Source organism: Dendrobates tinctorius, unplaced genomic scaffold (genome assembly GCF_039654945.1).
Source record: "Dendrobates tinctorius isolate UK_male_01 unplaced genomic scaffold, ASM3965494v1 ptg000012l, whole genome shotgun sequence".
Classification (NCBI taxonomy): Eukaryota; Metazoa; Chordata; class Amphibia; order Anura; family Dendrobatidae; genus Dendrobates; species Dendrobates tinctorius.
In genome coordinates, this window is record NW_027361680.1 from 14333061 (window position 1) to 14347066 (window position 14006).

Below are 14006 nucleotides of genomic sequence, written 5' to 3' on the forward strand. Positions count from 1 at the left end.
ATGGGATGGAGAATATGTATGATGGGTATATGGGCATGGGACTATGGGATGGAGGATGTGTGATGGGTATATGGGCACTCGACTATGGGATGGAGGATATGTATGATGGGTATATGGGCACGGGCCTATGGCATCGTGGATATGTATTATGGGTATATGGGTACGGGACTATGGGATGGAGGATAATTATAATTTTCTATAACTAACCACAGTTAGTTACTATGCCCAGGCAGCGCCGGGCTCTTCAGCTAATATATATATATATATATATATATATATATATATATGTATGTGTGTCTATATATCTATTCTTTCCTTTGTGTTTGAAAACCTGTCATTTTGCTCCATTATATGTCCATTTTGCAAGCCTGCGAGAAAATCTCGGCAGACGGATGCTTAGATGCGATTAAAAGCGCATCATCACAGGAAATTCGGATGACAGACGGATCCCCGGTCAAGAAACCTTTGTGCGATTTCGGTCCGTCAAAATCGGACCGATTTTTTTATCGTTGTGTGTGACTCCAGCCTAACACGTAAAATCTCAGGGTGTCGATTGCCCACTTGATGGCCAAGCACTCTCTCCATGATGGCATAGTTCTTCTCACAGGAGGAGAGTTTCCTACTTAATTATAGGACTTGGTGTTCGTCCCCATCTATTTCCTGGGACAGCACAGAACTCGTTAGTGAAGTCTGGTGTGAACAAGACTGGCTATCTGCACAGGATGAGCTTCAGCTTCTGGAATGACATCTCAGCTTCACAGGACCATTTGATCATCATCGACTTTGTGCCCTTGAGAAGATCAGTCAAGAGGGCAGCTACCATGGCAAAGTTTGGGATAAATCGTTGATAATATCCCACAATTCCCAGAAACACCCTAACCTGCTTTTCGGAGACCGGCTGTGGCCACTTTTGGATTGCCTCCACTTTGTCTATTTATGGCTTTATCTCACCCCTTCCAACGATGTAGCCCAAGTACTTTGCTTCTTCTTTCCCAAGGGCACACTTCTTTAGGTTTATGGTAAACCCTGCCTTCCTCAGTGCATCGAGTACCACCTGGACCTTCTGCAAGTGACTTTCCCAATCTGGGCTGAAGATCACGATGTCGTCCAAGTAAGTGGCAGTGTACTTCTTGAGCGGGACTAGTATCTGGTCCATAGCTCTCTGGAAGAAAGCTGGGGCTGCTTCTAGTTCGTATGGCATTCGGGTATATTGAAAGCACCCGTCAGGTGTACAGAAGGCCGTCTTCTCCTTGGTACTTGGAGACAGGAGAATTTGCCAGTACCCTTTAGTTAGATCAAGGGTAGGGATGTATCTGGCTGACCCTAGCTTCTCAATAAGCTCATCAACCCGGGGCATTGGATACGTTTCGAACTTGAACACCTCATTGAGCTTTCTGTAATCGCTACAGAAGAGCCACTCTCCATCCGGCTTCGGCACAGGCACAATATGGCTGGACCAGCCACTCTTTGACTCCTCGATGACGCCCAAGATAAACAAACATTCTCTTCATCTCCTTGGAGATTACTTTGCAGTGAGTTTCAGAAATCTGATACGGCCTTTGGTTCACCCTCACATGCAGCTAAGTCAGGATTTCTTGCTCCACAACGTGCGCACATCCCGGTAATTCCGAAAACCTTCCGCTGAAGCAGCTCATGGCATTGTTTCTGGGCTGGCGACAGAGTCTCTGCCACTGTGACACATTGAAAATTGGCTTCAGGATGGGCATCCTGGCACGTTGCTCCTACCCAATCCGTGTCACGCTACGATTTCAGCAGGTAAATGTGGTACACCTGGTAAGATTTTCTTCTCTACGGTTGGTGGACCTTGTAGTTGACATCACTCAACTTCTCGACCACCTCGTATGGCCCTTGCCACTTGGCCAGGAATTTACTTTCCATGGTGAGGATCAGCACCAACACCCGGTCTCCAATGCTAAACTGTCTCAGTCTTGCCGACCGATTGTAGACTCTTGCCTGGGCTTCTTGTCCTTGGAGGAGATACTCCCTCACAATTAGCATCACACTCGTGATACTGTCCTGCATCTGGGCCACATGTTTGATAACTCTTTGGTGGGGTGTTACCTCCGCTTCCCAGGTCTCCTCGGCAATGTCCAGAAGACCTCGAGGGTGCCGTCCGTATATCAGTTCGAACGGCGACAACTCCGCAAAGGCCTGGGGGACTTCCCTGATGGAAAACAGTAGATATGGCAGGATGCAATCACAGTCTCGGCCATCCTCCACAACCTTCTTCAGCATAGATTTCAAGGTTTTATTGAACCTCTCCACCAGACCGTCTGTTTGCAGATGGTTCACCGATGTCCTAAGTTGGGTAATTTGGAGGGCCTTACACAACTCCCTCATTACTTTAGACATGAATGGTGTCCCTTGATCTGTCAAGATCTCTTTCGGCAGGCCCATCCATGAAAAGTTATAAACTTGCTCCCGTGCTATACTCCAGGCGGAGGAGTTTCTCAGTGGTACTGCCTGTGAGTACTACGTAGCATAGTCCATTACTACCAGGAAGTATTGATGACCCCTGGTGGACTTAAGTAAAGGCCCAACCATGTCCATGGCAATCCGGTCAAATGGAGCTTTGATTATGGGTAACAGAATTAGGGAACTGTGGAAGTGGGATACAGGGTTAGTTAGCTGACAGGTAGAGCAGGATCGGCAGAAATTAACAATGCCCCTATGACACCCAGGCCAGTAGAACCTCTGCAAGACTCGCTCTTGGGTTTTATCTATGCCTAGATGCCCCCCAAGACATGAGCATGGGCCAGATCTAGCACCCTATGTCTATAGGGTCCTGGGACTAACAGCTGTTCTGACACTTTCCCATGCTGTTTAGTGACCCGATATAGCAACTCCTCATTGACTGCAAAGTACAGGAACATGGTGTTGGCCCCCAGCTCTTGGGCAACCCCATTTATCACAGTCACATTTTCAAGTACATTTTTTAAAGTTAAATCCTGCATATGGGCAGTCCCAAAATTATCACCAGAAACCTCCAGTTCAGGAATTTCGGCCTCACTGATCACTATCTCGTCCTCGCACCAGCCAGCACACACAAAGGGGAACTCCTGCATCTCTGACTTCGATGGGATAGAACAAGCCTGCAACCCCTCTCCGGTCCGATAGTCCACACTGCAGGCGGCATATGCATACTAATACTTTCTCCGTGTTTCTCCAACTAACCCTATCAAAAGCCTTTTCAGCATCAGTGGATAAAAGGGTAAATGGGATACCCCTGGCCTTAGCAAACATTATAAATTGGATGATCTTTGCCGTGTTGTCCCTACCGTCCCTGCCTCTCACAAACCCGCTCGCCACCTGCTCAGCCGGTTCACTCCCACCTGACGGGGGATGGTGACGCGGTTCTGGAAAGAAGCCTCCCTCTCAGGAGAAGTCTACAGTGGCGGTCATGTAACAAGGCTTGTTAAAGGGTCGACATTGACTTTTAGGATTGCTACTTCCAATAGGTGGCACTAGAGTTCTTGTCCTCTTCCTCTCTGAAGAGACAATTTGCATATTTAGGAGAGAAAAAGAACACTTTGGTGCTCTAACAGTTAATGCTTCCGTTCCCGCCAAAAGCCTCCTGCTGCAGTCTGCTAATGTGGAGATGGTCTCCTGTGACAAGAAGGAAAGGGGGGAGGAGGAGCAAGTATGTGTCCTGACTCCTGATGTCTCCTTCACCCTTCTCTCCCAAAGCCCCGTAGACCTATCTACCCGGTCCTGTTCTGTCTCAGCATCTGGTTTGCAGAGTCTAGTACACTAACCGCCACTGTAGACTTCTCCTGAGAGGGAGGCTTCTTTCCAGAACCGTGTCACCGTCCCCCTTCAGGTGGGAGTGAACCGGCTGAGGAGGCGGCGAGCGGCGTCTCCAAGTAGCGGCTATGCTTCCTCCGGGCTCAGGAGACTCCAGCGGAACAGTGCGGGGAGGGTGCACGCAGCAACCGGGGTCCCGACTGATGACATGCGGGCCTGAGTCTCATCTCCCCGCTCACCCGGCTACTGCCGCACCGGAATCCCAGCTCCGGTAAGGGTGAGGGTCGCTCCTAGTGTCCAGGGGTCTCAGGGGAGTTGGATAAGTGCAAATTAAATGCAGGCTGAGTAAAAACTGTGGATAGTTTTGGCCTGGAAGCGGGAGGTGTGAAGGTACACATCTTCACTGATGGAAATCCAGGCCACGCCCCCCTGAAACACAATGCATATTCTCTTCAACGTAAGGCAACATGAACTCTTCAAGTATTATAATATATGTAAACTGGTCCATGGTCCCTGGTATGCAGTACATAGGTCCGACACCATAGTAAGAGAAGCATGCCCACATCATGATGCTTGCTTCACCATCTTCCTAGTGTACTGTGGCTTGAATGCAGAGTTTAGGGGTTGTCTGACGAACTGTCTGTGACCCTTGGACCCAAAAAGAACAATTTTACTTTCATCAGTCCACAAAATGTCTCTCCATTTCTCTTTAGGCCAGTTGATATGTTCTTTGGCAAATTGTATCCGCTTAAGAACAGTGGGACTTTGCGGGGACTTCTTGCTAATAGATTAGCTTCACACAGGCATCTTCTAACTCAGGGTTCCCCAACTCCAGTCCTCAAGGCCCACCAACAGATCATGTTTTCAGGATTTCCTTAGTATTGCCCAGGTGATAATTGCATCACCTGTGAAATACAAAGGAAATCCTGAAAACATGATCTGTTGGTGGACCTTGAGGACGAGTTGGGGAACGCTGTTCTAACTGTCAGAGTACTCACAGGTAACTTGAAACTGTCTTTGAACATCCCGGAGCTGATCCTTGGCCATTCTTTCATTCATTTGAATGGTAGTCTCCCGTTTTCTTTCACGTCTGACTGGTTTGGCTTTCCATTTTAAAGTATTGGAGATCACTTTACCTGAACAGTATAGCATTGTCTGCACTTATTAAGTTCTACCCTTTCCATTCAACGTTTTAATCAATATATGCTGTTCTACTGACCAATGTCTTGAACGACTCATATTTCTCAGGCTTTCAAGAAGAAATGCATGTACAACATATAATGTCTTCACCCTTAAATAAGGGCTACCTGATTCACACCTGTTTCTTCACAGAATGATTGACCTCACTAATTGAACTCCAGACCGCTATTATTTTGAACACACCCCCTTTCAATTAATTATTCTAATACACAGACGCAAAAACCTGCAGATCATGAATACTGGGTCTGTTGGTTTTCTTAGAATCTTCTGCACCAACTGGTAAATTGTTTGAGATGTGGTAATATAATTTATACCAAAAACAGTGATTAATTTGGATAGTCTTATTGGGCTGCTATTATTTTGAACACTACTGTACATGAACAGTCTAAAATTACAGTGGATATGTCACCAAATTTATAATGTAAACTGAATTCAATCAGAAACAGATCTTCATGCATATGAGACTGGTATATTTATTTTAAATATCCATTTCAGAATCGCTGTACAATCCTGTTATAAGGATGAGCATTTTAGCCCAGTTACAGAATTGAATACCTCATGAGTCCAAGTGTATTGAATCTACATACAGCCACTGGGCCTGACTAACAGCTGCAGCTTGTACTGAGCAGTGTGAGATCTCTGCAGCAGGAGAGACAAAGAGGAACTGTCAATCAGGATAGCAGGTCAGAGGTGGAGTTAACCCCTTAATCCCATATGACGTACTATCCCGTCCATGTGCCCTGGGACTTAATTCCCAGGGACGGGATAGTACGTCATAGCGATCAGCGGCGCCCACGTGGTGAGCGCCGCTGATCGCGGCCGGGTGTCAGCTGATTATCACAGCTGACACCCGGCACAGTGTGTCAGGGGCGGTCACGGACCGCCCCCGACACGTTAACCCCTTGCACACCGTGATCAAACACAATCGCGGTGTACCGAGGGTTAAAGGGAAGCATCGGCAGGGAGGGGGCTCCCTCCGTGCTTCCCTGAGCCCCCCACGGCAGCGCAATATGCAGCGCTGCTGCGGGGGGGGCTCCTTCCCTGCAGGGAGCCGGCTTCCTCAGTGCCTGCAAAGCGCAGGCACGAGGAAGCCTGCTGCACTGCCTGTGACAGATCGCTGATCTGTCACAGTGATCTGTGATGTGACAGATCAGCGATCTGTCACAGGACAGTGATGTCCCACCTGGGACAATGTAATAAAGTTAAAAAAAAAGTGTTAAAAAAAAAAAAAAAATCGCCAAATAAATTAGAAAAAAAAAAAAAATATTCCCCCAATAAATTCATTTTTTGGAAATAAAAAAAAACCAATAAAAGTACACATATTTGGTATCGCCGCGTCCGTAACGACCTGCCCTATAAAACTGTCCCATTAGTTAACCCCTTTAGCGAACCCCTTAAAAAATAAAAAACGAAGCGAAAAATAATGATTTATTATCATACCGGCGAACAAAAAGTGCAATAACGCGCGATCAAAAAGACTCATATAAATATCCATGGTACCGCTGAAAACGTAATCTTGTCCCGCAAAAAACGAGCCGCAATACAGCATCATCAGCGAAAAAATAAAAAAGTTATAGCTCGCAGAATAAAGCAATGCAAAAATAATTATTTTTTATATAAAATAGTTTTCATTGCATAAAACCGACAAAACATAAAAAAGACCTAAATGAGGTATCGCTGTAACCGTAGTGACCCGAAGAATAAAAGGGCTTCATCAATTTTATCGCACGCGGAACGGTGTAAACGCACCCCCCCAAAAGAAATTCTTGAAACGCTGGTTTTTGTTCATTCTGCGTCCCAAAAATCGGAATAAAAAGCGATCAAAAAAGTCACGTGCCCGAAAATGGTACCAATATAAACGGCAACTCGTCCCGCAAAAAATAAGACCTCACATGACTCGGTGGGTCAAAATACGGAAAAATTATAGCTCTCAATATGTGGTGATGCAAAAACTATTTTTACAATAAAAAGCGTCTTTTAGCGTGTGACAGCTGCCAAACATAAAAACCCGCCATAAATAGTTAATCAAACCTCCCGTTATCACCCCTTTAGTTAGGGAAAAATAATAAAATTAAAAGAAAATGTATTTATTTCCATTTTCCCATTAGGGTTAGGGCTAGGGTTAGGGCCAGGGTAGGGTTAGGGGTGTGTTGGGGTTAGGGTTGGAGTTAGAATTGGGGGTTTCCACTGTTTGGGCACATCAGGGGCTCTCCAAAAGCAACATGACACTCGCAAACCATTCCATCAAAGTCTGCATTCCAAAACGTCACTACTTCCTTTCCGAGACCCGACGTGAGCCCATACAGTAGTTTTCTCCCACATATGGGGTATCAGCGTACTCAGGACAAATTGGACAACAACTTTTGGGGTCCAATTTCTCCTGGTACCCTTGGGAAAATAAAAAAATTGGTGACTAAAAGATCATGTTTGTGGAAAAAATATGATTTTTTTATTTTCACGCCCGGGCGTTATAAACGTCTGTGAAGCACTGGAGGGGTCAAAGTGCTCACCACACATCTAGATAAGTTCCTTGGGGGGTCTCGTTTCCAAAATGGTGTCATTTGTGGGGGGTTTCCACTGTTTTGGTACATCAGGGGTTTTCCAATCGCGACATGGTGTCCGATCTCAATTCCAGCCAAAAACGTCAAATGGTGCTGCTTCTCTTCCGAGCTCTGCCATGCGCCCAAATAGTGGTTTACCCCACATGTGGTGTATCAGCGTACTCAGGACAAATTGCACAATAACTTTTAGGGTCCTGTTACCCTTGGGAAAATAAAAATTGGGGGTGAAAAGATCATTTTTGTGGAAAAAATATGATTTTTTAATTGTACCGCTATACGTTATAAACTTCTGTGAAGCCCTTGTGGGTTCAAAGTTCTCACCACATATCTAGATAAGTTCCTTGGGGGGGGGTCTAGTTTCCAAAATGGGGTCACTTGGGGGTTTCCACTGTTTAGGTACAACAGGGGCTCTCCAAACGTGACATGGCGTCCGATCTGAATTCCAGCCAATTTTGCATTGAAAATGTCAAACGGCGCTCCTTTCCTTCTGAGCTCAGCCATGCGCTGAAACAGTGGTTCCCCCCCACATATGTGAAAAAAGTTAAATGTTCATTTTTTTAAAATATTCAAAAAATTCCTGTGACGCACCTAAAGGGTTAATAAACTTCTTGAATGTGGTTTTGAGCACCTTAAGGGGTGCAGGTTTTAGAATGGTGTCACTTTTTGGTATTTTCTATCATATAGACCCCTCAAACTGGCTTCAAATGTGATGTGGTCCGTAAAAATAAAATGGTGTTGCAAAAATGAGAAATCGCTGGTCAATTTTTAACCCTTATAACTTCCTAACAAAAAAAAATTTTGGTTCCAAAATTGTGCTGATGTAAAGTAAACATGTGGGAAATGTTACTTATCAAGTTTTTTGTGTGCCGTATCTCTGTGATTTAAGGGCATAAAAATTCAAAGTTGGAAAATTGTGAATTTTTCGCCAAATTTTTTTCTCAAATAAGCGCAAGTTATTTAAATGAAAGGTTATCACTAACATGAAATACAATATGTCACGAGAAAACAATGTCAGAATAACCGGGATCCATGGAAGCGTTTCAAAGTTATTACCTCATAAAGGGACAGTGGTAAGAATTGTAAAAATTGGCCCGGTCATGAACGTGCAAACCACCCTTGGGGCTTAAGGGGTTAAACTTTCAGAAAACATTATACAGACTTACAAAGGAAATAGAGCATCTCATCAGGTCTAAGATCTATTTATTAATACATGCACTTTGTATTGTGATATTTGGCAACAGTTCCACTTTAGATCCTGATTTACCATTGAGATAGCATCTCACCTGCACTGTAGTACAAGTCCGGTCTTTCCAGTATATCTCCTTCATGGAGAAATGGTTCAATTGGTTCATCTCCATAAAGATATTGCTCATTTTCATCCATTTGACGGCTTTCCACCATCTCAAGCCACTGAGAGTTATGCCAACGGAATTTCTCACTCTGTATCTTTTTTGCCCATTCTTCATCATACTCCTACATGGGAAAATGATAACTGTGAAAGTTTATATCTAGGATGACCCAACTAGATCTGTATGAAGAACAATCTTGCATTCACATTCATCTGACTTTGGTCACAAAGACACATGCTTCAGTCATACAGACAAAATATGTTGCTAACTTACCGCTATGATATCAAGGGTGTTGTCACATACTTTGCGTATTTCTGCATTTTTATCATGCATTAGGTCTATCAGATAGGCGGGGGCCTCTGAAATGTATGCATTAAGGAAACTTAAGAAAAATTGTTATTCTACTAATATTTAGTTATTTGAAAATACCTGTCCTCGTCAGGAATTAATGATGAGCTGTCAGCGCCCCTGACATGCCGGCATCAAGAAGTATAAAATAACAGTTGGGGGCATCTTTTTTAAAACTCAGCCATGTGGCATTGCTTCTAGAAAGGAATTGCCAGGCTTTTCTTCTTTGCCAATTCCTGATGAGTGGTGGCATGGAAACAAAACCATCTAGTTTCTTGGATTTTAATGAAAAGAAGTATTTAGCTGTGATGGAGCCTGTGAGCAGGGTGGTAAATGATCCCCCTTCCCCTTGTCTTAGCTGTGAATATGGGAGAAAGATGACATCTGAGTTACAATGAACTGCAATGAAACAAAAAGCGTTGCTTCTTTTTCTGTAACAAGTTCTTCCAAATGTATCACTCGTACATTAACCTCTTCTGTGCTGCAATTAGACACTGGGTAGTGACACTGTTAAGAGGGAAGCAGTTTAGTGCATAGGTAACAAAACAGAGTGATTAACCCTTCCACTGCTAGGAATCGGAGCGCAGGATAGAATCTATGTATAATGGAGACACCAGAACAGAATAAGAGCACAAAAAAGAAAATCATAGCATTAACCCTGAAAGGACAGTAATTCTTTGTTGTTTTTCTGCACACATAGAAAAAAAATAGCAAAGTTAAACTTTTGTGAGCCAACCATGTTGAAAAATAACAATGACATTAACCGGTAGGTGTTCACCCATTTCATGAAATAAAATATACAATATGATCCAAACCAATTACAGTTTCAAAAAGGACAAAGATGTGACTGATTAAACAGGGATTATCCTTAGGTTGGACACGACTGCATTCTAAAATGTACCTATTTCCAAACTACTGGTCTGGACTATTTAGGGGCAGCACGTTGGCTCAGTGGTTAGTACTGTCTTGCAGGTCTGGGGTACTGGGTTCAAATCCCACCAAGGACAAGATCTGCAAGGAGCTTGTATGTTCTCCCCGTGTTTCTGTAGGTTTCCTCCAGGTTCTCCGGTTTCTTTTCACGCTCCAAAGACATACTGACAGGGAATTTAGGTTGTGAGCCCCAATGGGGACAGTGATGACAATGTTTGTAAAGCACTGTGGAATATGATGGCGCTATGTAAGAAACACATAATGATAGATGATGACTTGACTGTGATTTTTGTACTGTGTAGTGAAAGAAGCCCATAAAGAAGTTGCCAATCACTAATTGTAACCGTCCAGCAGGGTATAGATTGTGATAGGCAGCAGTGTGAAAAAAACATTGTGTGGAATAGGGTGAGGGTGAATTAAAAAAAAATATTGTGAGGTTATGCTGCTTTGAAAAGAATGGAGAAAATGAAAAGCAACTTTACAAATAGTCTTGACTGAACTTTCCTACCATTTGAGACTACGGCAGCTATGCAGGCAGCGCAACCGGATGTTAACAGACAATCCATAAACCCTGGGCAGTCGTTATATCTAGCCTTTGCTTGTTCTTAACATACCGGTAACTAGTTTTATGTGAAAGGAGGAAGGGGACAGATGGAAGACAGTATGACCACATAACGAGACCACTTGTTTTGTAGTAAGAAACTCCAAGGTGGTATTTTCGGAAATACTTCCTGTACCACGTGCCACGCCAGAGAGGCAACGGGAGATTAGGGAGGTTAATAAGTGGCTCAGGAATTGGTGTAGGAAGGAGGTGTTTGGGTTCCTGCAGAACTGGGCCGACTTCTCAGTTGGCTACAGGTTCTACGCTAGGGACGGGCTGCACCTCAATGGGGAGGGTGCAGCTGTGCTGGGGGAGAAAATGGCTAGAAGGTTGGAGGAGTGTTTAAACTAGGGACTGGGGGAGGGTATTCCTTTTATAGGAGGGGAAGACAGTGCAGATAGAGACCTGGGCACAAATAATGACATTGGGGGTGGGGGTGACATGGGGGGTGGGGTTAGAAAAGTTAATAATTTAAGAAAGAATAGAGGTACAGAGAGATACATAAAGTGCATGTATACTAATGCCAGAAGCCTCGCCAACAAGATGGAGGAATTGGAGATAATGTTGTTGGAACATAATTATGACATGGTGGGGATATCTGAGACATGGCTGGACGAGAGCCATGACTGGGCGGTTAATTTACAGGGCTATAGTCTGTTCAGAAATGACCGAACAAATAAGCGAGGGGGAAGCATGTGTTTATATGTAAAATCATCCTTAAAACCCATCCTTCGTGATAATATATATGAATCTAATGAAAATGTAGAGTCCCTGTGGGTAGAGATAAGGGGAGGGGGAAAAATAATAAATAACTGATACAGGAAAGATGTATATCTTTGTACCGTGTTAGCCAGTAGATAGAAAAATATTCAGGATTGAGAGTCCTCAGTGGTTGATACCTTTTAATGGCTAACTGAAAAGATGGTAATACATTGCAAGCTTTCGAGACTACTCAGGTCTCTTCATCAGGCTAGACTAATACAAAATCTGAAGTCACATATTTATGCACAATACAGCCTAGAAAAAATGCAATAGATAAGACAAGTGACGTGAAGCAGAACTATCAATATGGGAGAGGGAGAAACATAAATATAAACATTGGACCAGTTCATAGATAAGGAGTCTGGATGTTTTATGGTCCTCTGATTGGGGTCTAGTTCTGTGTTGCCCCGCAAGGTTTTAAAAGGAAATTCCTTAATTGATGTAAAAAGACATAAATCCATGCGACACATTCATTCCAGCACTGAGAGTGTCAAAGTTCGTCATAAATTTGTACTCCCAAACTCGTCTCTCTCTCTGAGATGTGAAGTTACCTTTCAATACCAGTAATTTCATATCCATGCTGCTGTGATCAGGGATACAGAAATGTTTTGCCACAGGTAGATCCATTCTTTTTTCTCTTATAGTGTGACGATGAGCATTCATCCTTGTTCTAAGCTTTTGCCCTGTCTCCCCCACATACAGACCCCCAGTTGGACATTTAGTACAAATAATTAAGTACACCACATTAGATGTAATGCAGGTGAAAGTACCTGGGATCTTGTAGTCCTGATGTGAGTTGGGGATCTTTATCTTGTCCGTGGTCATTATAAATGGACAGGTTTTACATTTTTTCTGGTTGCAAGGAAAGGTTCCTGCAGCTGTTGGAGAGGACAGGGAACTTCTGACAATGATGCTTCTTAAATTTGGGGGCTGCCTAAAACACAGTAGTGGGGGGTCTGGAAAAATGGATTTTAATCGGGCATCTTTTTGTAGTAAAGGTTGTAATTTCCGTGCAGCTCCCCTTAGCACCTCCAGATTTGGGTTGTAGATGACTACTAGAGGCACTCGGTTATTTTCTTCTTTAGCTTTGTAATGTAGCAGGTGATTCCTTGACAATCTGGTGGCTCTTGTAATTTGGTTTTCAATTGTTCTTGGATGGTAACCCTGATTCAAAAAGGTCTTTTTGAGGCGACCAAGGTGTTTGTCTCTATCCATGGGGTTGGAACATATACGATTGTATCTGATGGCTTGGCTATAGATAATAGAGTTCTTTATGTGTTTTGGATGGAAACTGTCCCATTTAAGGTATGTTGGACTGTCGATTGGCTTCTGATACAGGGATGTCTCTATTTCATTGTTTTTTAGCCTAATGATGGTGTCCAAAAAATTAATCTCGGTACTGGAGTAGTTGAGTGTTAAATTGATGGTGGGATGAAATTGATTAAACTGTTCGTGGAACGTCTTTAGCTGTTGCTCAGACTGATATTTTAATCATCTGGACGGTAAGCAGATCGTGCACTGGCCGTGCACTAGTAGGGTTTTGGCGTGCGCTGCGTACTTTTGAAGGTGCGACCGTGCGCGCCGAACGCAGCATGTTGCATTTCGGCGCGCACGGTGCACCTTCAAAAGTGCGCAGCGCACGCCAAAATCCTACTAGCGCACGGCCAGCGCACCTTATGCTAAAGATAGGGTGCGCAGATCGCAAGCGTCCATGTGCGATAGTAGGCGGCGATGACCGGATGGGGTGGGCAGGGAGCCGGCAGGGGGCGGGGCTTAGCGGCGCCGTGCGCTGCGTGGAATAAACGCTAGTGTGAAACTAGCCTAAATAGTAAGAACTAAAAAATGATAGTGTTGGCCCTCTTAAAAATAGTATGGGTGAAATGGTGGATGAGGATGAGGAAAAAGCCCATATGCTAAATGACTTTTTTTCAACAGTATTTACACAAGAAAATCCCATCACGGATAACATGATCAGGGATAAAAATTCTCCATTAAATGTCACCTGCTTAACCCAGCAGGAAGTACGGCGGCGTCTAAAAATCACTAAAATTGACAAATCCCCGAGCCCGGATGGGATACACCCCCGAGTACTGCAGGAATTAAACACAATGTAGATAAACTATAGGAAAAGAAAGCGCAATAGGGTCTTATCCGGATAAAATGTTAAAGGAAATAGTAGAAATACACTCACCCTTTCCAGGAGAGTTTAAGACATGTAAGATCCGTGGTCAGCCAGTTGCACGTCCAAAGGTCAACTCTGTGACCGCCAAGACTTCAGTTTCTTATGGAGCAAATTCATGGACTTTTAGTGCGCTGCTAGACAAAATGACGAATCTACATTATGATGAAGGATTTAACTATTTATTTCCCAACGCGTTTCGAAGTGTACAACACTTCTTCCTCAGGGGATGACGTATATGAACAGTTAGCTCTGTCTCAGTTTAAATACATTCATGATTTGAAAATTGGCGCCAATGATCACATGTCGTA

The 14006-nt window shown here is 43.9% G+C and overlaps 1 protein-coding gene across 3 annotated transcripts in view; it reads right to left on the reverse strand.

Moving 5' to 3' along the window:
* The window catches only part of KIFAP3 (kinesin associated protein 3), a 687730-nt gene that overhangs the window by 112150 nt on the left and 561574 nt on the right, over positions 1-14006 (reverse strand). For all 3 annotated transcript variants that reach the window (XM_073558012.1, XM_073558011.1, XM_073558010.1), the window contains exons 17-18: positions 9149-9234; positions 8810-8999 (exon numbers count right to left, since the gene is read on the reverse strand). In XM_073558012.1, the coding sequence (XP_073414113.1) occupies positions 8810-8999; positions 9149-9234 (276 nt within the window). The remainder of the gene's footprint in view (positions 1-8809; positions 9000-9148; positions 9235-14006) is intronic.